The sequence below is a fragment of the Sturnus vulgaris genome, chromosome 21 (genome assembly GCF_052056855.1).
Source record: "Sturnus vulgaris isolate bStuVul1 chromosome 21, bStuVul1.hap1, whole genome shotgun sequence".
NCBI lineage: Eukaryota > Metazoa > Chordata > Aves > Passeriformes > Sturnidae > Sturnus > Sturnus vulgaris.
This window is the reverse complement of record NC_142263.1, coordinates 10,664,779-10,689,771: the sequence shown is the minus strand read 5'-3', so window position 1 is coordinate 10,689,771 and position 24,993 is coordinate 10,664,779. Positions and strand designations below refer to the sequence as shown.

Here is a 24,993-nt window from a genome sequence, read left to right as displayed (position 1 = left end):
AATGAAGAGAGGAAAAAAAAAAGCACAAGGTCTGTAAGCATATTTAATCCTACATGGGAGGATTAAACACAGAACAGGACAGAAAATTCAGTAGCCTGCTGAAATCATCTTTACCTCCTCCACTTACCACAAGGAATTTTTGGTTCCAAGGTGCACTATGGCTTGATGTCTACCAGCAGTGCAAACAAACATTTCCACTTACAGCAGTTATTAAAGACATAGGAAGCCTTATGCATGGTGGCAAATTGACACATGGGACTGACAAATTACTTTCTAACTCTTGTGCATTATTCTCTGTCCAGAGAAGCAGCTGGGAACAGAAGATCAGCACACAACCTTAACTGAGCGGGAAACTTGAGAATAGCATGCTCTTCTCAGGAGAGCTTTGCAGCAGCCAATGATGCCAACCTAACAAAGACATTGCTTTTACCTGTCCTGCCCACTCAGCCTTCTCATTCAGCTGCAAGTTCTCTTCGGCCAGTCGTGCATTTTCATTCTGCACCTCCTGCAGCTGGATCTCCTGTCCAAAAAGAGCAGGAATTACACCAAGGTCCTCTGTCTAACTCCCCTAGATTATCCTGCAGAGCAGCTCCACTGCTCCTGGTTCCTGATGGTGCAGGATGCTGGTGGGATGCTGCTCAAGAGCAGGGAAGCAACAATGAGCAGCACTGCTCCAAGAGAACCCAGCCCTGGGCTGGATGATGGGGTTGGACCTGGATGACCTTTAAGGTCTCTTCCAACCAAATCCAGTCTGTGATCTCTTGAGCAAAGCAGAGCAGAAACAGAAGGGAGAAACCCAGATGTTCTGCTATGAGCTGCAAAACCTCCCTGGAACTAAACAAGATTTCAGTCAACAAGAAGCCAAGAAAATGGCAGTGCGATGGTGTTACTACCATTTCAACAATACCTGTCAGGAGTGCCTGTGAAAATGGTTAAGTATCTCCCCAAATTAGCAAATGTCATGGAATTTCATCCAGTGATTTGTGTAGCTGTATTCAGCCCACAGGTAGCTGAAAGACTAAATAAACAATCCCAGCCTTAAGGGCTGGAGCCCCAGATTTGTGATACTGTTCAAATGAACAAAAACACTGGTGATTCCTTATTAAGATGAACTGAAGAGAATCCAAGAGAGGCATACAACAACTCAGCTCCTCCAATTTTGTTTGTAACAACAGTAGGCAACAAGAACACTTACTAGTTCTTTGCATCGTTTATGCTTTTTCCTCACTTCATGCTCAAGGTTTTCACATTTTTTGCGCTTTTTCTTGAGTTCAACTTCCTGCAGGAAACAAGCAGAAGTAGATCAGCAAGCCCTGTGGGGCTCTTACAATGCATATGAAATTCAAGCCCAGCCTCTCAGACCCAGTGCTGCATTAGTAATTTTTTATTTTCTTATGAAGATCTCTTTGTGACAGTTAAACAGTGTAGAAATCAAGGGAGATTTTTCTGAAAGTTAGGAAAATCAAAAAATAAAACAACTATTCCTCTCTTCCCCAAGCCTTCAGTCTGGAAACAGTTCTGCTTCCACATGCATGGACTGTTCCTATTTACACAATGAAGAGGACAAGGTGTGGGGGACAAAACATCAGAGCTGTATAACATTTTCATCCTTAAACACCAGCTGCGCAATTTTAGCTCCTATTCTAATCCCAGTGACACCTAACAGAGCACGGACATCCTCTTGATCTGCAGCTACTCACTAGCCCTCAGACTGACAGGAGCTGCTAAACTTCCCTATGCACTGTCTTAATTGCTGGAATAATTAACAAGGGATACATTCATCATCCACATCTGTCCCCAGTTCAAGTAAGTCTAAACCAAACACAGCACAGAACCTACTGGCATAGTGGCATGTTTCCCTCTCATCTGAGTGTGACATATTCCCCTGACAGCCCAGCACCTGGAACTGCTGCTCAGCAACACTCTGCATGCACATGGCCTGTGTTTTACTTCTGATTCCCCGAGCTTCCCACTTTTGCAGAGCAACTGCACCTAAAAACACTTCAGCCCCCAGAATCTCTACCTGGATTGCACATGTGAAGCCCCCAACAAAAACAAGAAAGTAGCAAACTCCTTCCCCCAAACCAGGTTCACAGCTCACCAGCTGCTGTATCTGTTTGCTGCTCTCCTGGTTTGTTACTGCATTTTTGGGAGGAAAATTTTCATGTCCTTCAGAGGCAGGTCCCAGTGGTTGTACACCTGGTTCCACCTGAAAGCAGAAGAGATGCCAGAGAGCTCAGGGACATCCTGAGACTACAGAGCATACCAAGGGAAAAGGGACTTTTTTGGCAGTACCACCCAGGAGAGCAGTGCTCCACAGGGAACTTCTGATCTCTGAGCTGCACTACTTGACATGGAGAAAGCTGGACACCTTGCCAGGGATCTCTGTGGTGGGAATCTCCTGGAGCCCACTGCCAACCAACCCAGCTTGACTGAAGCACCTCCGAGGAACAGTGGGCTCCTGGAAGCTCTCAGATCCAAGCTTCGATTTGTGCCTCACCTAATGACTCAATGAGAGGCAGCAGCAACACCTTTCATGGCTCTCCCCAAGGTGACACAGAGAGGGAAAGGGAGAACACAGCCCATAACATATGCTTCATGGTACAGGGTTCAGCCAAAGGACTGGCAACAGCCTCCTCCCTTCACCAGTGCTGTCAGATTTAGCTTAGCTGACTTGTTTGTCAGCCAGAAAATCTTCTGAGTGAAGATAGACTCTCCTGAGTCAGAGAAACAAAGCACATGCATGAGAAAAGTCATCTTGTGTGACAGAACCTGCAGAATGAGTTGGAAATCAAGGTATGGAAGGGTCATTCAAGAAAGGTAAGGGCATGGCAGAGGGGAAAAAACCACCTGTGCATCCCTCTTCATCACAGCAGATTTTGGGGGGAGGGGGGGAAATGGGGGCTGAAATCTCAATGAAGAACAAGCCTGAGAACCTCTCTGAAACTGAATTGTCTATAAGAACGGTGGAAACCAAGAAATTAAACACCAATAAACCACCAAGATTGTATAATATTCACCTCAGGGTTAAAAAAAACCCTTTGGCATGAACTGAATCCCTCACTTCAGCAGGAACTGAATCAATACATGCAGCAAGTAATTTCTCTAACACTGCCTTAACATGAAATACCTGGAAGATGGCAAATGCCATACTTTAAGAGTATTCCAGAGTTTTAAGCATATTCCACTAGATATCTATACAAAGACCAGTACATTTGACACCAGTTCTGGGCAAACTGATAGAAATTGCATAAAAGGCAAATACTTTAAAAAAAAACTTATATTGCAGCAGGGGGAAACATATTCACAGATCTATAAAGAGACTTTTTTTAAGATGTCAGAAAGTAAGTGGGTGAGGGAGACCCAGTAGGAACCTGCTTGGGCATTCAGCTGCAGTCCTTTCATAGGTGTCTGCAGGCACTGAGCCACCACATGGTGAGGGGAACATTTTCTCTTGGGTAAATGTTCAGTAAAAATGAGAGGGCTGGAAAAGAGGGAGCATGAATTGTGCTCTGCAAGTACTGATGTAGCAGAGACAAACAATGATAAGGGCCTCGTGACACTGAGTGATTACAGAGACTAACGATGGTTTAATACAGAGTGCTTAGACAAAAAGGTAGAGATCTTTTGGGAAAGGGAGAGAAAACTTCATTTATACTATCATATAAATCAATGCCACAGCGTCCAGGATGCTGCTGCACACTGCTTCCCCAACACAAAACTGACTGAGAAAACACACAAAGGAGAGAGACAAAGATGATGAACACTGAATAATGGAAGAGGCTGGGAAGAAACAAAACAAAACAAAACAACAACAACAAAAGCTGAAGGAGAGGGGTTTATAAATCCAGGAGTGACTTGGAGTAGACGGACAAGGCATAAATATTCAACGCATCCGCTGTAAGAGCCGGTGGGCAATAAACAAGAGCAGCTGGCGGGGAGGAGGGGTAAAGATGCGCAGCCCGATCTCCCACCGGGGCATGTGGGATTCTACCACGGGAAAAAGCCAGCAGAGCCCCCAGGCACCAAATCCTCCGGAGCTCGCGGATCGGAGAGACCTGACCCCTCGGCCCGGGGGCACAGCGGCACTGGGGGCACAGCGGCACTGGGGGCACAGCGGCACCGGCGTCCCGGCCCCGCGGAGGCCCCGGCCCGAACGGCAGTGCTCGGTGGAAGCCGCTCTCCGGCGGGGCCTCGGGGCCGCCCGGCGCGGCCCGGCCTTACCTGGCGGCGGCGCGGCCCCCTCCAAGGCCCCGCGGCAGCCCCGGCCCAGCGCAGCCACGGCACGGCACGGCACGGCACGGCACGGCACGGCACGGCACGGCACGGCACGGCACGGCACGGCACGGCACGGCACGGCACGGCACGGCCTCACCTGGCGGCTGCGCGGCCGCGGCGGGGGCGGTGCCCTGAGGCGGCCCCGGATCTGCCCCCCCCCGGGCTGAACCACTGCGGGCGGAGGGGCCGGCGGGGTCCCGGCGGCTCCGGGCGAGGGCAGATTCTGCCCCTTTGCTCTGGTGACACCCCCTGGAGCTTCCTCCAGCTTGGGACGCCCCGATGCTGGAGCGAGTCCAGAGGAGGCCCCGGAGCTGCTGCAGGGCTGGAGCCTCTCTGCTCTGGAGCCAGGCTGGGAGAGCTGGGTGCTCACCTGGAGAGGAGAAGGCTCCAGGGATAGCTGAGAGCCCCTGCCAGGGCATAGAGGGGCTCCAGCAGAGCTGGAGAGGGACTGGGGACAAGGCATGGAGTGACAGGACACAGGGAATGGCTTCCCATTGCCAGAGAGCAGGGATGGATGGGATACTGGGAAGGAATTGTTCCCTGTGAGGATGGGCAGGCCCTGGCACAGGGTGCCCAGAGAAGCTGTGGCTGCCCTTGGATCCCTGGAAGTGTCCACAACCAGGCTGGACAGGGCTTGGAACACCCTGGGATAGTGAAAGGTGTCCCTGCCCATGGCAGGGGGTGGGATGAGATGCACTTTTAAGATCCCTCCAATCCAAACCATTCCATGGCTCTATAAAGAAGAAACATTACCTGGTTTCCTAGGTGGGAAAACAGCACAGGAACCCTGTGCTAGGGAAAATAAGCAGGACTGGGCTCCTGCCACGGCTCAGTGTCCTTGTGCTGGTGTGGGCTGCCAGCAGTATCCATGTCCCTCATCACCCTGAGACCTGGTGCTGGAATCCATCCCTTTGGAAACCAGCACTGCACCTATTTGCAGTGGATGTGAACCACAGCCCTCACCTTCTCTGAGTGAAGTTCCCTAAGAACAGCAATTAACTGAGAAATTAAATAGCCGAACTTTCTGATCGCTGACCCACTTGTCTCACCTCCCTGCGAGCTCTCCCTCCCAGTGCTGGGTCTCCCAAGGCCTCCTTCAGTCGAGGTGCACCTCTGAGGCAGGACTTTGTCGGTCCCAGACGTGTGGCAGCACTGGGCATGGCACTGCCTGAGCTCATTTTGGAGGAACGCAGACACTCCTTGAAATTCTTGAGCGCGATCTGCCTCTGGAGCCGCAGCACCTCTTGCTGCGATTCCCGCAGCAGGCGGTCAAACTCGATGATGTTCAGGCAGCGAGGGTCGTCCTGTGGGAAACCAACCATGGCACCATGCACTGACAGGCTCCAAAAGGTGAAACATGTCACATTTAGCATGCAAACTCCCAAAGAGGAGAGGCTGGAAAAACCCAGGTAGTGTGGCACATATGCATGGCTGATTCCTGGGTCTCCAACGCCCCAAAACTCACTTTACATCCTTGATGTAAATACATTATTTCTCGTGAAGATAAAACGCAGCCTGTAATGCTCGTGCAGCTCTCCCTGGGCTTTTGCAAGCATGGGCCATCTCAGCACATGCCAGCAGAGAGCGTGGCAGGATAATGTCATTTCACAGCCCAGCCAAACCAGAGCTCTCGCTGCTTTCTTTACTCCTTGGTGTGGGTGCTGATAAGCACTGGGCTTTGAGAGGTTGCAGGAATGAAGAACATCTGAGATTTGGTCACTTCTTCCTCAGGATAATATTTGCTGTCCTAATATTCTTGATTTCTCTCCTCTCAAGACAGTGTGCGTGATGGACACCTATCTACAGCACAAGGGATCATTCCCATCCACTCATGACCCAAACACAGCAGCTTTTGAAGGAAGCCAGCACAATCTGACTCTCACAAAACCAGGGAGAAGGTTTCCAGATTTCAGGAAGCTGAAGAAACACATACCTGCATGTCTATACGTACAAAATCAGGTTATGAAAATCTGTCTTTGAAAATTTGCTGCTGGAAAGACATTGTTCATTCCCCTGGAAAGCTCCTAAGCCAGAGAATTCAAGACATAATTGGTATCCAGGACAAATTTAATCTGCTTCCCTGCTTGCTTCTTTTTTGCCCTAAAAATAGTGTGTGCTTTATAAATACAATTTGTGGAGAGAACCATGGTTACTCTCACACTGCAAGGGGGAAACTGAGGCAGCATTAATGGGAACTGATTATAGATTCAAGAAGTGAGCAGCTGGGCCCCCTCTGTGCCAGACCCGTGTTCAGGCTATCAGGGCAGTAGTTCTTTTAACAAAATTGGCTGGGGCCATGTACAAGATCTCCCTTCCCCCACCACAAAAAGGCAGCTATTCCTAACAGACAGTCTCTGGAGCCTGGGGGAACAAGGGAGTAGAAAAAAAGCTCAGTCCTCCCCTCAGTTTCTATTATATCCATCCCCTGCAGCTGTTCCCCCCTGTCCTCCACTTCCAAGAATCCATGCTGCAAGGAATTGCAGCCTGGATTTAGCTGGAGCCGGGGTTTGGTTGGAAGCAGATCACTGGAGTATGATCTCAGGAAATTATTTTATTCCATCCTAAGAGCCCTGGCTTTGCAAAACAAGGCAAATGCATTTGCAGCCCAGGCTGCAGGTTGTAAGTCCTGCTACTGCCAGAAAACTGAGTGGATACATTTCATAGCTACTGAAAAATTTCTACTGATTTAAATACCCAAGATTAAAATTGATTTGGTTACAAACTCTGAGCATGAACATCATATCTCTGCATAAAACACCCTTCATTGGCATAATGCATTTTGCATGCTGCAGACAGATTAGGGGAATTTGGAATTTCAAGTAGCTGGAAATTAAAATTTAATGAGCAGTTTGCTTGGAAGAGAAATGGGAAAAACAAGATCAGACAGAATGATCTATATTGCTCTCTTTTCTGTGGATTCCCTGCTCAGGTATCAATGTCCCAGTTGCTGGTGGCACAAGCAGGGTCACCTTCTGGAACAGGGTAGTCACCCAGGTCACACAGGTCAGCCTAGGAAGGCAGTTACTGAATTTGTCAGCCCTGGGGGTTGCACTCCTGTGCCTTTTCTTGGCCAGGAATGAATCTTGCTCACCCACTTCTGTCGCATTCCTTTGCAATCTGTCACTCCTGTCCCTAGCAAGTTCAGGTCGCCCAGCACACTCTAGTAGGAAAATCAGAGTGCTTTCAAAAGGGTCTGTTCCCCTTTCTGTGGGGGCCTGAGGTGAGAAATCAAAGAAATAGGAAGGAAACTTCTTGGTGACACTGTAGAGCACAGAAAGACCTGTATAAGTTTGTCCTGTGGTTTAATGCCAGGAAAGATCAATGGGGCAGCTCTGTACAAACACCAAGTACACCCCATTGTTCTAATCTTGACTAGATCTACATTAGGGAAAGACTGAGAATCCACCTTCAAACATGTAGTTAAACTGAACATATGTGAGGGTCAGGGACAAAAATAAAGCTGTTTTCAGTGAGGAAGTATTTGTCACCTAAATACCACATAAGTAGGACAGGTAGAAGTGCAAGTGTTCAGCTCAGCTGGGAGCAGGGAGGTAGGGTGGCACTTGACCACATTTGCATTAGCAAAACGGGAAAATCATCATGGGCCCAAGTGTTACTGAGATCCTCTGGAGATTTGAACTGACCTAAACTGCAAACATCCCGTCTGGGAATCAAGGATGCAACTAAGATGCCTGGAACATGTTGCTTTAGTCACCTTTAGTGGGAACCATCTCACCCAGCCCCAGTTATCTGCAGAGACTCCTTTCAGAGCCATCACAGAGAAGAGCTCTGCAGGAACAATACATCTGACCAGTCCTAGATCTCAGGATGAGCTGAATTACCACTTTATCCCACCATTTTTATTAGTATAGCCTGTGCTGGTACTGAGGGGAATGCAGATCACCAGCCCAGGAGCAGACACCAGCACTGGGGATGGTTTCATTAAGACCCAGCCCTGCCTGGTGATTTGTAGCCTTTGTCATAAACATATCAGGAGGCACTGAGTTATCCCCAGTTTCATGATGGCTGTGACTCCTCAGAAAGCTGCAGCTCAAAGCTGGGGATCTAGACTGGTTTTTGGAAATGTAGTGATTGGCTTCTCAAAGAAGCACTTTAAAAGGAGGCCCTGCTTCTACATCTTCTACATCTGAGCTTGCAGCTCAGCCCTTTGGAAAGTCACCCTGTGTCTGTGGCCTCTCAGGGGTTTCCAGGGAAGGAGTTTTAGTCACTGCTGGAAATGGCAGCTCAGATCCATGAATTGGTGGAGGGACAAGCAGGGTGTCCCGCAACACACTCTTCTGGAGAGAACTGGACAGTCTCCACCACACACTCCCCCAAGTGTCCCTATTCAGCTCACACATCAAATCCCCTCCCCTATTTCAACCTCCGCTTGAGAATAATTCCCCTCACACCACTTCCCAGAGTCTGGTTCCCATCACCACTGTCGTGCTTGTCCCCAGCCCTGGATTGATGTCCCACAAACCATCTCACCTTCCCTGCCAAGAGTTTAGCCTGCAGTTCCCGGCATTCCTGCTGAAGAGCTTCAATCTGCTTGTCTTTTGCCAGGAGAGCACTGGCTTGCTCTGTCAGGTCCTTGGCACGCTGGTGGGCAAATGCTTTTTTGCACAGTTCCAGGCTGGAGCCCTTCAGAGGCACTGGAGCAGTTACCTACACCAGAGAGCAGTGAGGTGTGTTGATGTGGGATAACCACCACCCCATCACCCGTTGGTGTTCAACAACCACCACCCCATCACCCAGCACAGGGAGCACTGTCAAAAATGCAGCCTGACCGCAAAGGACAGACAAACAGACAGAGGAGCAGGACAGGCCTACAGAAAAGTAGAAGAGGAAAGGCTGGATGGAAAAGTGGCTCAAAAAGAGGTTCAAAGAGGGAAGGACAAGGTACTCAATAGGTACAGCCAGCACAGGGGCTGCAGGCGGGGCAGAAGTGGGGAGGGGAAGGAGAGAAAAACAGGATGAGGTAAAAAAGACAAAAGAAGGCAGCAGAGAGGAGGGGAGAATGGCAGGAAAGATGAGCATGGGATCAAATAGAGCATGGGATCAGGGATAGAGGTGGCCAGTAAGAGAAACAGAGATTCCATGGGTTTCTAGCAGGAAAGAGCCTCAGCATGGATGGGCAGAAGATAGAGAGAAAGGCAGAGGCTAAGGAGAGCCAGGTCCAGCACAGGCAGGGAAGACTGGGGAAAAAAAACAGGACTGGAAGAAAAGCAGTTTGGGTTCACATGCTCCCTAGGATGGAGGAAAGCGTAAGGTGGGGATGGCAGTGTGCTTAGGGAGTGGGGCAGGCAGGAACAGGCAGCTGGCTCAGTACAGGCTCTGCCCAGGCAGGAACTGAGGCTGCCTGGGACAGTGTCCCTGGGATGTCCCCATGCCTGGAGTTGGCTCTCCCTCTGGGTATCAGCACCACAGATGGATGAAGGGGCAGCTCAAACTCTCTGTTTACCCCAGCCCTATGGGCAGTGATGATACATCCAGTCCCTGGGTTTATCCAACCCTGCCTCTCTCTGCCCAGCTATTTTCATCTGCACAAAGCCTGACAGTCTGGGAAGGGGATCCCCTGCTGCCAGATCAGGCACATGGAATCCTCTGTGCGAAATTTTCTTCCCCAGGTCTTCCCAAGCATCTCATGCACATGCAGAAGCTGTGTGGCCCTGGCTCCACACGACCTGAGTAGCAAGCACTGAGGGGACCTGGTGCCAAATTAACCCTGGCTCCTCAGGTCCCTTTCTCCGGTCCTGCCTCCAGCCCACCCTCCACAAGGCTCAGCCATCCCAGCAGTTGCTGCTGTCAGGACAACTGGGCCAGCGCAGGAACCCAGCAAGTCAGTTCTCCAGGACTTGCACAGGCCCTAAACTGTCCCTACCCCAAAGTTTCACTGGGGAAACAAATAAAACAGTATTTGTAGAGTTGCTGGAGGGTCTGCATAGTATGTCAAATGGTTTCTCTTAACATAGTATCTGACAAGTCCATCTGTTGCCCTGCAAGTAACAAAATCTCGTGACAGACGGGCAACACAGTGCCTGGGGACAGAGAGGGCAGTAATGCCAGGAAATCCCCTTACCTTCTCTCCAGCACAGCTTTCACTTCCTCCTTTCTACCCTAAATGGCTTGAATTACCCATCACAATCCCTGCTTTCCTTCAGGAAGTTGTGCCCAAGATCCCACACCCTACAGCCACCTCTCATTGCTGCTGCACCATGTCACACACTCCAGGGTTCACAACAAGCTGCTGTTGGGTTGGGAAAGGCAGTAGCCCTGTGGCTTTGCACAGCATTTCCAGTGAGGTGTGGATGGGACAGAGCTGCCTCTCACCCCTTCCTGTTTTGCTTCACCACACTCCTTTTCTTATTCAAATCCTTCCTGTTTCTTTTTGATGAAGTCAGATGAATTATTTTCATGACTTGCCCAAAGAAAGCTGAGTTAATTACTTTAAACTATGACCTTACAGTAAGAAACCAAGCAGGAAGAAATTCCTCAAACCAGCCCCCAAGAGGAGTAGAGAAGCTGATGATGGCTGGGGTTGGTGATTCTTGCTCTGCTATGACATGCAAAGCATGTTTGCTGTAGGTTCAAGAAAAAGGGAAAGGAAAGGTCTTTCTAGCTCGATGGAAGCAGAAAACCAAAGGTCCTGGTGGTGAGGCGCTCTCCCAGCCCAGCTCCCCAGCTGCAGCAGGTCCTGGCACCCACCACTTTGAGGTTTGCCTCCTGGAGCTTCCGGGCTCTCTCCTCCAGGCGCTTGGCAATCACCGCCAGCTCCGCGTTCTTCCTCTTCAGGTGCTTCACCTTCTCCTCTGTCTGCGGGAAGCAGCTCCTGCGCTGGAGAGCAGAAGGAGAAGTTAGAGGTGAAGCCTTTGCTCAGGAGCCAACATCGCTGCCTCTACCAGACCTACATAGGGCACACAGGCCTTTTCCCAGCCAGGGCTTGGCCGGTTCTCCTAGAACTATCCCAACTATTGAATACCAATCTGTGTTGCCTCTCCAGTGCCTGAAACCTGTGTTTTCCTGGTGTTTTTGTTAATCTGACCTCTCAGTTGCCATAAAATGCCCCTCACCCCACCCCAGACCATCCCACATGGTCCATCTCCATCCACAACCTCCCTGCTGCAGGCTCTGCTAGGACTCAACATGTCTCCACCATCAGGGTATCCTGGCCACTCACCCTTTGGGCTTTCTCTTCCAGCCTTCCCAGTTTATTTCCCCAGGATTACAGTACTCAACACATCCCTGAGGATTTGTACTGCACCACCACAGCAAGCTTATCGTGTCCTTTCTGTCCTGACACCAAAGCATGAGCAGGAGAAGGCAACAAAGGACTTTATGATATTTGCAAAGCAAATTTCTTTTTTCTTCCTATTGATTCTGTTCACTCTTAATCTCCTTTTATTTGTTATCTGTCTGTTCTAATAAACTGCCACTTGCCAATGGCTCCTTCTCCCAAGGTCGAACCCAGATGTGTTGTGCTGTCTTTTCACATCAGCAGAAATGTCAGGTCGACTGATCCTCACAATTATTTCCCTCCCTCCCCCTGTGAAAGTGCACTATGGGCACCTGGGCTGGAAGGCTGAGCCTGATTTTTGAGAGTCAAATTTAACACACAAGCTTGTGCTTCACTAAAATCCAGATGACTGATAAGGGGTAACCCCTCAGGGTACAGGTCATGCTGAATTTATGCTTTTAGTGCATAAAAAAGACCTAAAATAAGCGTTTTGAATGGGGAGATATAAATCTGAAATGCTGAGCAATCAAATATGCCCAGAATGGCTGGGCTGCACCCCAACACTGCAGGGCTGGGTAAGGGATGATGCTCTCCAGGGAGGATTCAGGAGGGGAATATCCCCTCTTTCCTGAGAGTCCTGGCTGCTCACCTGGGGAGTCAGGGATGAGGGAGGAGGCAGAAGGCAGAGGGCCCAGGCTGTGGCAGCCTGGCTTGGCTTTGGCATGCAGCTGGGGAGGATCTTGGTGCTGGTCTCTCATGGGAGCAGGAGGCAGTGCTGCACTGTAACCCAGAGCCAAGGCTGAGTGAATCAGTGTTTCTGCTTTTCCAGTTAAAGAGGAAACAAGAGTGACTTCCCGTCCCCTGCCCAGCCCTGCTCTGCACTGCGGGGAAGGGTCCAGCTCCAGCTGACGGCTGCAGCGTGAAGGCACCCAGGGGACCCAAAGCGCACAGTCGTCCTCTGTCCTCTGGCCCTGCCCAATTATCCCATGAGCTCAAGAGCATTTGGACAATAGTCCTGCACATGGTGTGACTCTTGGGGATGGTTCTGTGCAGGGCCACAACTTGGACTCGATTATCCTCGTGGACGCCTTCCCACTCAGCATGTTTTGTGATTCTGTGACCTCTTAGAGCTGGCAGCAGACAGCAGCTCTCTGTGTCCAGAACTCCCTCCCCACAGAGCATCCCATGGCAGCATCTCCTGCTCACCAGCAAGCTGTTCTCCTCAGCCAGGCTGGAGCAGCGGTGTCGCAGGTCCTCCAGCGCACTCAGGAGCTTTGTGTTCTGGCTCACAAGGAAGCTGTAGTCAGCCCCACTCTGCAAAATAGCACAGAGAGGCAAGGCAGGGCTTCACCCACCTGAGGCACGTCCTGCAGACCACAGGGATTCACCAGGGGCAGTGGCAGAGGGGCCACAGCCGCACATCAGCCCCAGCCCCATAATGAGCTCAGCCTCCCTGTGCCAGTGCTTGGCAGGGTCAGGGTGCTGGTGGCAAAGGGTGGGATGTGGGGGCTGGTTTCAGGAGGAGGCAAGGGGCTGCATGTCCAGTGGGGGATAACTGGCCTTTGAGGTCGCCCTGAGGGTGACAACTGCCATCTCCATAGCTTTCAGAATTCTTTCAACTTTCACCCAGGGAAAAAGCCCAGACCCTTCAGTTGTCCTGAGCCATGGCACTATCCAAACCGGCTCAGGTGAAGCACGGGCAGAGCCAGCAAGACCCAAGCAGGAAGAATACAACCCCTGACACTCCAGACATGTGTGCTGCTCCTCACAGCTAAGGGACCCAGTGGCTTCCAGCACCACATGGCTTTGGAGGCAACCAGACTTCCTTGCCCTCTTCCCCTCACCAGCACTAGTGTGACTCAGGAGAGTGCCCAGGAGCCAGACCCCAGATCTTCCTCTCTGTGTCTGTGGCTCCGGAAGGTGACATGCAAGATTCTTTGCAAACACCACCTTCATTTTGGCACCTCAAAAGCAGCAGCAGCAGCAGCTCTGCCGGGAGCTGTATATAGAGTTTTGCGGTTGTTGCTTCCTGCCGAGAGCAGCTCAGCACAGGCTTGCCACCGGAGCGGCTCCCAGCAAGGATTTCTGGGTGTTAGCAAAGCTCGGAGCTGAGCTGTTGCTTCACAGCTGCCATATGGCAGTGCCTCAGGAAGATCCAGCCACATGTTTTCCCAGCAGCCAGGCAGGTCTTGCAGGACCCACTCCCAGAGCCCAGCAAGTCTCTGCTGAATGGCTGCAACCTTCCTGGTGTGCACAGCTCTGCCCTGCAATTTTCCAGCCAAAGCCACGGGGGAAGCATCCCTCACTCCCAAAGGAATGCTGCCCAAGCTTTCTGGGTAGCAAGAGCTTAGACAGGAGTTCAGCTCTAGGAGTTCTCACTATACTTTTGAACAATTCTGGTTTCTCCATCATGTCTATTGTAAAGATAGGGCAGGAGACCAGTGCCACAAAGTCCCCTCCCACTGAATTCTCAAGCGTGGTGACATGCCCATGGCTCTCCCAACCTCTCACACCTCTATGGAAATGCATTGACAAAGCGGGGGGGGGAATACAGCTGAAGGAGGTTGAAAACAACCACAATAACAAAAACAACCAACAAACAAACAAAACAAATAATCAGAAGATGACACCCAGCCCTTCCCATCAGTCTCACGTGGTGTTCCCAGCTCCATCAATTCCTTGAGACACCAGGATAGGTGTGCCATGAGCTGACAGGCCTTTGGCAGAGTGGTTTGTAGATGCCCACCCTCCCCACAGAAATCCCAGTTTGTGAAAGCTGGAGTGAAATATGTCCCCTAGAAGGAGACTGCTACCCACACGTGGGAAAGCAAGATTATATCTTCCTCTATTTTCTTCTCTCCTAGGCACTCCAGGCCACCGTTCCTGGGGACATCACACTGCAGCACCTGGGTGCCCTCTCCTGCTCTCCAGCAACTTAGGGCCGCTCCCAGGGATGGTCAGGGTAGGCCCAGGAACAAAGGAAATCCCTGAACTCAGCATCACAGGGATGCCAAGAAGCTCCCCTGGGAGCCATGTGCACAGCTCTGTGCCCAGTACCAGCTCCTGCTGCATCAGTCCCATCCCTGCAGCTTTACAGGGACAGGGAGGTGTCCTGGAGACCATTTCCCTGTCACCAGCTCCAGGAACAGCAAAGCACTTTCTCAGCCTGGGAATCCACATAGGGGACACTGCAGGTGACAGAGGGGACAAAGCAAGGCAGGTTCATGGAGAGTGGGGTCCCACCAGCATCTCCTGTGTATGGCAGCACCTCAGGATGTTTCCCTGTTGCCACTCCCAGAGCCAAACAGGCAGCCCTGTGATGAAGTCAAAGTGTATTATTTCCATCTCCTTGCCACTGCGAAGAGGCCTCAAAATTCTTGTCTGCGGTTGCCCTGGGTGAGACAGGGTGAGTACCGTGAGCCAGCAGCCCCTGCACTGGGATGGGAGCAGGAGAGCTTCTGTGTTCCTGCCCCCGCCACCAGCCAGCCGGGACTTCTGACATCAGCAGCATGGGGTTTCAGTAGGGGACAGTCAGCACCTCCAGCATGGCCTGGGGATATTTTGGGGACCTACATTCAAATTTCTGCATTTGAAACCCCATTTCTGTAGCCAGACCCATTTCGTCAGGGCAGGATACAAAGGTTCATAACCCCTCACCCCCACCAGGCCAGGCTGTCCTCAGCTCAGCCCAGGTTTCGTGTCACTACTCCAGAGCCCATGACATGGCAAAGGCTGGCATGTCCCTTCCCATTCCGTGGATGTTGCAACTTCCCCAGGCAAGGTGCCATGGAGCAGGAGAGTGTGGCTATGTGCTCCAGGCTGGGGCCAGGCACGGGGCCAAGCCTCTCCTATGCCAGCATGTCCCTCTGTGGCCGCAGCTCCTTGGGGCTTTGCCCAGAGAGACACAAGGGACAGCAGCAGCGAGAAGACGTGGAGGCAGGAGATCCCTGCTGTGCCAGGACGTCTGTCCCACACCGGGACCTCACTGCCACGAAAGCTTTGCCAAACCTTCCCGTTGGCTCTGAGACAGTGCTGGCTGCGTTAGCTGAGCCCTCCTCCAAGACCACGGCGAGCCTGGAACCAAAGGGCTGTCTAGACGTCATCCCACGCTCATTAAACATTCATTTCCTATAATGAAATGGCTTTTAATTTATCAACCGCTCTGCAGTTTCCTAAGGATCCTGCGCTGCACGGTGCAACCTCGCTGTTGGCTGCACTCAGGGTTCTCACGGTGTTTTTCATGGAGAGCTGGAAGAAGTCATTAGGGAGGAGAGGCACAGAGGCTCCCCCCAAAGTGACTCATCCAGATGAAGACATACAGAAATGTCAGCAGGAGCTGGAATCCAAATGCATTCATTGGTTAGGAAGGTTTTCCATGAGTCAAGGCAGAGCTGACACCACGGGGCAGCAGAGAGGGTCTCCAGGCAGCCACATTCCCCAGATCAGGAGCATCCTTGGCCACTAAAATATTAACCTAAAAATTAATGCAAGTGACGTGGTCTTTTGCCACGGGGAAAGTTTCTAAAATGAGAGGAAGGCAGGAGCAGAACAGCAGGGATGCTGAGGGAGGAGAGCAGCAGGCACATGGCTTTGAAGCCTCTATTTCATCTGTCGTGCCTTTTGGCAGGTAGAGCCCAAAGTTTCTCCAAGATGCATTGAGAACAACAAAGAAAGAAAAAGCTTCAGCATGGCAGCTGCCAGAAAACTGCTGCTTTTTCACCTGAAAGCTTCAAATGCACTCGAGAGCTGTAACAGCTTTTTTGCAGGGAGAGGTGCCCAGCCAGGCTGCTAAATGGGTCATGCAAGCAAAATCCCTCTGGAGCACCCAGCATCCAGCACAGTCCTTAAAGTCCTGCAGAAAACTTGCAGGAAGCCATCGGGGGGCAGTAAATCAGGCAGCACTGCACCACAGCCTGGAACCCACCGGCCAGGGCTCCCCCAGCCATCGCGGGGAACAGCCAAAGTCTAAACCCACCCTTGCTTTGAAATCCCTGCTGAAAGCCAGACAGGCAGGAGGAATTTACCAGGTGACCCCATGAGCAGTAGGTCTCAGGTGGCCTTTGGAAACAGGCGGGCACACAGATGATTTGAAAACAAACCTAATTTGAGGGTGTAGAAACTACACATAATTTGAAGGTGTATAAATCACTGACAATTTCAAGATGCCCTGACTTCTCCATCTGCAGCTGATCCAGGGTCCAGTTCCTGGGTTTGCTTTGCAGGAGCCATCTCTGAACACAACAGCCCTCTGCAGACACCTTGCAGAGTGATTTCCCAGGTGAAGCTATCCCAGCTCTCCTGCTATCTTGGATATATTAAATCCACTACCTCTTCTTCATTTGAAATAATTGTCCCCAGGCCTCCACCATGTCAAAGCCCTTTAGCTGTTCATTCCACCTGACTTTAGTAATTAGTTCCCTTAACTTCTCAATCCTCTTCACTTGGAAATGAAGCCTGTCATTGCCAATCCATTTTCTCCTCTTCCAGACAGTTTCAAGGGAATCAGCCACCTCACAGGACAAAGTTATTTTCCATAGGCTGCTCTTCTGCAGTGTCCTCACTGCATGTCAAAAGCAAGACAAAAATAGCCTCACCTCCTGTTCGGTCAGTGAGCAGAGCAAGCCCCAGTGCTGCCGCTGCAGGCACAGCGAGCAGCCAGCACATCCCCACCCAGGGAACAGGGACAGTGCTGCCAAAGGTATGGGAGAAGAAGGAGACCTGGGATGCTTGGGATGAAGCTTTGTTATCCTGCCACTCCTCTGACACGCAGCGTGTCCCAGTGTGCTTGTCCTGCTTCCTTCCTGCATTTTGTGCCGTTCCTGGTTTCAGACACAAACATCTCTGTTGTGCCCCTGCCTTTAGGGCACTTCCCCACAGCCCTGTGTGTTGCCAACTCCCCTTTCCATCAGTCAGCATTTTCTCCTGCTACTCATTCCTCTTCCAGCCCACTACTTGCCCATATTTATGTCATTTCCTCATTTATCTGATTTTTATCACCCCATGTAACAAATTCACGGAAGAAAACATCCATCCAAGACTATTAACTTCAAAAATCCTGCCTCCAGCATGAGGAGTGCTGGAGCCATGAATTGGAAGATATTGAGGGAATATTCGTGGGAGTAGTCACTATACATTTGCTGTTTTCTCTGCATTTCCCCAGGCATCCTCTCCTGCACACCCTCTGACCACTGCCAGTTCTTCATATGCTCCCGACTGGGTGTTTAAAATGAGATGCAGCTAAAATTGGAGTATTGCAAAACCAGGTCCTCTCTATCTTTAAACCCTCCATGGAAGCACCATTATGAATCCCAGGAACACAAACCCAGCGATTCCAGGAGGAGAAGAATCAGCTCAGTAGCCCTGATGGCCCTGGCTCACTGTCCTTTGATGAGCTCAGCTTCTCCAGCCTCCCAAACAGGGAGAAATTAATGTTCCTGCAAAACTGAGACAGGGAGGAATTTGAGTGGAAAATAAACTCCCAAGGCAGTGGATCAGCTCTCCAAAATCCAAGGCTGCAGCTGGGTCCAGGGTGCAATGTGGCACAATTCCTCACCTTTGACAGCAAATCCACAAGACAGGAGGATTTGCAAGGAGATGAGAGAAAATGACACTGAAATACCTCATGGCTGCTAGGAAGGTGGCTCAGAAATGCTCCTGAGGTGCTATACATGTGATTCTTCATCCTTCACCATCAGACAGAAAATAGGGCAGGGAATTGTGAGGAATGGAGGGTTTGGAGAAGCCATGAGGGACTCTGGCAGGGGATAGGTGCTGCTCAGGGTGCAGGTTCTCATCTGGTTGAACACTCATGCTATCACCAGTTCTTTTGTTTGGCCAGTTTGCTCGTGGCCCTGCTCTCCAGTGGGCTATGGAGACGTGTCCCTGCTTCCAGATGGCCATGACCCACCTGGAGCAGAGGCACGACAAGGTCTGTGTGGCCCTGGACAGGCTTTCCCCAACTGTGACCCAGCTCTCTCCGTGTTAAGCACAAAGTGTTTTGCAATCCCAGGTTGGTGTTAAGCACAAAGTGTTTTGCAATCCCAGGTTGTGTGCGGCCACAAACTGCAGCTGATCCATCAGATAATGTGCAGCAGCACCAGGTTGTGCAACACTCCTCAAGTACAGGAACATCACCCTCCTTCTCTTGGGCCACTATGTGACCCCTGGCCACCCCTGTGTCCCCTGCGGGGTTTTTTGCCCCCTACACACCTTATGAGAAAGATATCTGCATTTTGTAAGGCGAAAAAAAGGTAAAATGCCTGTTCTACCAACTGCCCTTTGAACACTGGTATACAAGTATCTCCCTTGTCTCTTACCACCTTCCAAAAAGATTTGGCCAAGCTCCACTCTTGGTAAAACAGGACTGTGCTCATCCCCATTGCACTCAGGGGACGTCGCTGCCCACCTGGGGAACGTGTGGAAGACAGGCTGTGCACCATAAAACTTGCTCAGGCTGTAACATCCTCAATCCACAACAGCTAAGCTGTCTTTTCCCCCCACTGCAGAATTTTCTGGTTGCTGCTGAACAAATCATTGAATCTGCAGAGAAGTAGCTCATGCAACAGTATTTCCACTATATTTAAAAAAATGCAAAATGTAGAAGATGTGGGAAGCAATGCGTGAAAAATTTCAGTGCAAACACAGAAAGACTTCGCAACCTCTGCTGGTGTGTACTCATGCACATTGCAAATCATTTGAGCTAGAATGTGTATTGGCTTACTATAAGACATTTTTGGAGCTTTTTGTTTCTTATCTCCAAGCAGAGGTCAGTCTGCAGCTCCCAGCACTGCAGGCTCAGGCCCAGAGCACCCTGAGGTCTTTGTGGAGCATTTGGACTCTTTCTGGATGCCACGTGTCAGATAATTCTATTTTGTGAACATGCAAGAAGCCCCAAAACTCCTGGTGAAGAATGATAAAATTTAATTCTTTCCAGGTTTTGTATTTGATGGCTGGAGTAGTGATGATTGTTCTCTGATATCTCATCTTCCCTGTAACAGAAACTCTAATCCAAAAAAAACACTCCCAAGAAAGGCATGAGACTTCTGCCTTCACCCTGGGAAGCCACTGAGCTGCAGCTCAGTAAATCCCCTGCCCATAAAGAAGAGCCACAGCCCTCTAAGAGGATCATGGCTTGCAAAGTCAACACTAACTCTCCTTCTCACCACAGGGCCTCAGCAGCAACATCCATGATCACAGATGTGCTTTGATTAAGTGGAAATACTCAATTCCTCACCATGTCCAGTTCTGAAGAGGTATACTTGCTCTTCCACCTAGCAGAGTACATCAGGGACCTGAGGGGCAGATTTCGTATGTACAAGTCAGTTTTTGTCCAGAAATCTGGACTGCAGTTTCTCACCCACTTCTTTCTGTTTTCCAAATCTCTGGCAGCTTCCCAGGGCTCAAGGACACCTTTTATTTTGGGTCCCATTAGCTAAAAACCTGTTCTAGTTGCCTAGGCTATGGTATGATTAGATAGGAAGGAATCCTTCCCTGTGAGGGTGGGCAGGCCCTGGCACAGGGTGCCCAGAGCAGCTGTGGCTGCCCCTGGATCCCTGGCAGTGCCCAAGGCCAGGCTGGGCATTGGGGCTTGGAGCGGCCTGGGACAGTGGAAGGTGTCCCTGCCATGGTAGGGGTGGAATGGGATGAGCTTTAAAGTCCCTTCAACCCAAACCAGTTTGGGATTTTGTGATTCTAGGTTGGGATCAGTGGTCTTGCTCATCTTGGTCATGGTCTGGCAATGGCCAACACAACACAGTGTGACAGCCCTGTCCCAAATCCCACCAGCCCAGAGGAGCCAAGAAGGAGGCAATGTTTGGTGTCCCTCACCCTCCATGTCCCACACAAGTGACCTGGCCGAGCCATTTGGACATGTCTTTGCACAGAAAGGTGTGAATTTAATCAGAAAAGGAGCTAAAATGAGGATATGAGCATCACCTTCTCCTTCCTAGTCTCACTTTGCCTTGTTTTCCATTCACTCCTACAAATAGAGGCACTGGCTCCTCCTGGCAGACAGCTGCCTGAGGTGGCCATGCATCCACAGTACTGCAGCAAGCAGTACTAAGGCATTTGCATGAGGCTGAGCACTGCCAAACCAAGGAAAATTAATTTACTCAGATTTTGAGCATGATGGAATACAATCTTCTAATTGAGATTGCAGGAAATGGCAAGAACTGGCTCCATTGCCCAAGGTCTCCCTGTCCTACTGCCATCTTTCATTCTGCTGACCTATCCTTTGCAGTCAAGGGTGCAGCTCTACATACCCTCAGACACTAAATGAACAGCTTTCAAGCTTTGCCAATGGAAATTTTGAAGCTCTGGAAAGACCACAAATTCCTGCAAAAGGCACTGAACTTATCATTAAATGCAGCTTGGCCTGAGCACTTGACATGGAGGATATTTATCAGCATTTTATAATTCTTCCTGTCTCTCTGCTTTGTTTTATTAAGCCTCACTGGGACCAACGGGGGAGGTTTGTGGCTATTTAAATTCCTTCTCACTGGAGGGCTCCTTGATTTAAGCTTTTTCAGTTGGGTTTATGGATTTCAGCTCCACATGACCTCAAGGGAAGCTGAGGCTTGGATTTTAAGAAATTCAGATCCAAAGCAACCTCTTGTGATTGAGAAGAAGTCACGAAAACCAGCTCAGAACACCCTAACTGTGCCCCTTGCCTGTGTGGTTCTGGGATGGGAACAGGGAATGGTCAGCTGCTGAGCTCATCCCTTCCATGAGTGATCTGGGGAGCTTGGGGAGATGAGTAATCCTGGAAGGGAAGGATGCAGGGAATATACAGAAAGTGAACGACCTTGATCCTCTTCCCTTGCCAATGTAGGGCACCAGGAGGGAGCTTTCCCTTCAGCAACCCACTCCCAAACTACCCTGAGTTTTCCAGGGCCAAAGCAGATCCCTCTGGAGCAGCATACCCTGGGAGATGCAGGCAACTGAACTCTTGTGGGAAGTGCTCTAAAATCCATCTGACAGCATTCTGGGAACTTTCCAATTTCCAGACAGACTGTATCTGTGCCACTTTAACTCCATTCTTCCTACACAGACAATGTTTTTCTGCTTCTCTGATATTCATTATTTGGATTGGGATCCTACCCCTGCAGTGCCTGGAGAATCTCAGCAGAAAAGTAATTTCTTATGTCTCATGTCCACACAGAAATTTTGGGAAGCAGGACCAGAAAAATTCCAAAGGCCCAGGAGGAAGGATACACTTGTGACAGCCCCCAGAGAGCATTATCCAGTGGGGCCATGGTGGGACACACTGATCTGCTGAGAAGCTGGGCAAGACTGCAGTGCCTTGCAGGATGTAGGGACACGTAACAAATGGATGGAGAGACATGGGCACAAATCACAAGGAAAATTCCCACCAGGCTATAGAGAGCATTCCTCTGGTGGGATCCCAGTCCCTGGAGATATTCAACTCCTGCATGGTCAGGACATGATCAGCCTCTTCCATCTCTGGAGCCTTCTGGGGGCAGGGGCTGGAAGGCAGGCTCCAGGTGTGTCCCCCTTGTCCCACCTCCCTAACTCCAGAGGTCCTCTGCCAGCTCCCAGATGGAAGAAGGGCAACAGCTCTCCACACTGCACTCAGGAGAGACCCAGGCAAGAACGCCAAGATTAACTTGACCTACAGACAGTCTTAATGCCTCTCCACAGCCTGTCCCAGAGGGAATGGCTGAGCAGTGGTGGCAAAGGCTGGGACACACAGCAAGAGCTTCATCATGAAATCAACATCTTTAATCACCTCTGTCAGTGATGAGCCCTCAGGAGGCTCTTCCCCACACCAGGAGAGGACTCCCTGGAGGCAGCTGTCCTGTTCACATTATGCAGCTCTGACATCCCAAGAACAAATGTCCTAAAGGAAGCCTGGCTCTGGTAGCATGACTCGCAGGGTGTGTTCCCAGCCTGGCCAGGAGCAGCCAAGCTTTGGAGGGGAGCTGAGCAAGCCTGTCTTGGCCCCAGCCCTAACACAGCACCTTATCCTCAGGTTGAGGTGTCCCCCTTGACACCCAGGAGGGTGTTGCTCCACACCCCAGCACCTGCTCTGCTGCTGACAGCAGCACTGAGCTCCCTCCTAGGGCTGAACTGGAAGCCTTTCATATCCCTAAAGCCACTTGGCTCCAGAAGAAACTGCTGTTTGTTTTTTTTTTTTCCCGGGAAAACACAAGGTAACCTTTCTGGAGATCAACATCAATGTTAAGGATGGTACTGCCATGGTACCAGCAGCACCACCCCAATGACATCACAGTGCTACTGTGGCACTGCCATGGTGCAGCAGAGTAACACCGGTTCCACGGCACCATCACCCTGGCACCAGAGCACATCACAGCACCACCAATCTCACCACCGTGCTGCCCCAGTACATGGTGCTATGGTGGTACTACCGTGGTGCTGCCAGAATGCCATGGGAAGGCTCCCACACAGCCAGGACCCTCCAGAATCACAGGAAAACACTCGGTGCAGCCCAAGGACCAAGGCAAACTAGATGGCAGGTGCTCAGCAATCACCTCCACAGAGACCAATGAGGGGGACCCACTGCAGGGATCAGCAAGAACTGGTGCACAGCTCCCACCCCACAGGTGCAGTTCAGCTGCTGGAGCACCCACAAACACCCCTCTGAACCAACCACCTGCCCTCTTTCCAATCCCAGCCTTCCCACCCAGGGTCCCACCAGGACACAGTACCTACTCCCTCCCTGGCCAGCTGGTTCTTCCAAAGGAAAGCATTCCAGGACACACTGGGCAGGGCTTGTGGCAAGTTGGTCTAGTGGAAGGTGTCCCTGCCCATGGCAGGGGCTGGAATGAGATGGTCTGTAAGGTCTCTTCCAAACCAAATCATTCCAGGATTTTCTGAAGACAGTAAGTCTGGCAGAACCAACTGGACTCCTGAGATACAAGAGAGGGGTGGGAACAGAAATCCATCCCATTCTGCTGTCCCCTGTTTTGACTGTGGTGCTCCTGGCACAGCCAGGGCTGGGGTCAGACCAAGGTTTAACGTGGTCTTTCCCTAAGCATCACGATAAACAGCCCTTCAGAACAGAGCCTTAACAAACTGTGCTGGAGTGAAATCATGCTCTTCCTCGATGGGTGTCCAGGGGTGCCGTTTCTCCTGCAGGCTGCTCCAGGCTGCTCTCCAGCTGGGCTCAGCAGTACGGCACAGCCTTGCTCAAAACACCCATGCTAAACCCCAACCAGCGCTGGTCAGCTCTTCTCCCCTGTGCTTAAGATGAAAAGGTCAAGAGCCGTTTTCTCCCCTGTTATTAAAGCACCACAGAGCTTCCCAAGATCCCAGGAGACCCCAGGAAGATGACTGATGTTCCCCAAGGCAAAAGGTGGCAAGCTGTCCTAAACAGGGTGAGCCGATGAACTTCTGTGATCTAGATCAGGGCGGTGAAACCCTGAGGAAGCCTTTTGGGCTGTTTTTAGGGAGATGCTGCAGGGGCCGGGCATTGCATTGCCCCGAGGTGCCCGGGTGCTGCCTGCAGGGGCCGATTCCTGCAGTGGAGGTGGCCCAAGCCCTCCAGGGCTCCCCAGAGAGGAGAGGGGATGCTCTGGAAGAGGGTGGCAGTGAATCACGTCCCTGCCACTACCTGCAGAGCCATTGCTGCTGCCGGAACGGGGCGATGCCGCACGGATGGCTTAGCTGTGGCTGGTGCAGGGCTGTGCTTGCTCCAAGTGGGCTCTGCCCAGTGCTGGCCCCGTCAGGGCTCCGGCAAGACCCTGCACCAGCTCCAACGTCTTCCAGGGCAGAGGCAGCTGGAAATCCCTGCTGAAGGGCAGCAAAAGCTCCCTTCTCTCTTGCGGGTGTGCGGCAGCGGCTGTGGCAGGTGCCAGCCCCACCAGGATGGTTTTGTGGGTGGCTCAGCCGCAGCCCCGCGATCCCAATTCCCCGTGCCCATCTCGTACCGAGGTGACATCCTCCCGCCTCTCCCCCAGAATGAGCAAACACAGCCCGACCCCCGCCTTACCTGGGGGGGTCTGTCTGTCCGGTCCATCTCTCGCAGCGGCCTGACGAGCTCCGGTGCGGAGTGAACCCGCTGGGGGTCCGGCGGGGGGTAGCGGGGGATTCCCGAGGACTCTTCCTGGGGCTGGGGTGCTCCGTCCCGCTCCGACCCCAGGGACAGCTGGCAGCTGGCCGTGTCACCCCCCGCGCCTTCACGCGTCTCCAGGTCCGGGCGGGCGGAGGCGGCGGAGGCACCGCTCTGCCCCGGGGCCGCGCTGGGCACGCCGCGCTCCGGCTCCTGCATGGCTGGGGCAGGGCTGGGCTCACTCCGCACCGGCCAGGACTGCCCGGGCCGTCGGGAGCCGGCAAGGGAAAGCCGAAGGCATCAGAGCGGCGGCGGGAGCAGCCCGGGCCGCGCTCGTCCGCGCCGGGACCGGGGGCGGCCGCAGCGGTGACATCCCCGCACCGGGGCTGGCTCCGTCCCGCACCGGGGCTGGCTCCGTCCCCGCCCGGATCGGTGGCTCCCCGTGCGG

At 51.7% G+C, this 24,993-nt stretch overlaps 1 protein-coding gene across 9 annotated transcripts in view; it reads right to left on the bottom strand.

Annotated features, from left to right (window-relative positions):
- Positions 1 to 24,779, bottom strand: part of TSPOAP1 (TSPO associated protein 1) — a 66,774-nt gene extending 41,995 nt beyond the window's left edge. For all 9 annotated transcript variants that reach the window (XM_088177190.1, XM_088177185.1, XM_014881501.2 and 6 more), the window contains exons 1-8: positions 24,486 to 24,779; positions 12,722 to 12,829; positions 10,987 to 11,115; positions 8,770 to 8,946; positions 5,328 to 5,582; positions 2,102 to 2,209; positions 1,196 to 1,279; positions 431 to 520 (exon numbers count right to left, since the gene is read on the bottom strand). In XM_088177190.1, coding sequence (XP_088033316.1) covers positions 431 to 520; positions 1,196 to 1,279; positions 2,102 to 2,209; positions 5,328 to 5,582; positions 8,770 to 8,946; positions 10,987 to 11,115; positions 12,722 to 12,829; positions 24,486 to 24,764 — 1,230 coding nt within the window. In that variant the 5' untranslated portion in view covers positions 24,765 to 24,779. The remainder of the gene's footprint in view (positions 1 to 430; positions 521 to 1,195; positions 1,280 to 2,101; positions 2,210 to 5,327; positions 5,583 to 8,769; positions 8,947 to 10,986; positions 11,116 to 12,721; positions 12,830 to 24,485) is intronic.
- Positions 24,780 to 24,993: the final 214 nt, after the last annotated feature.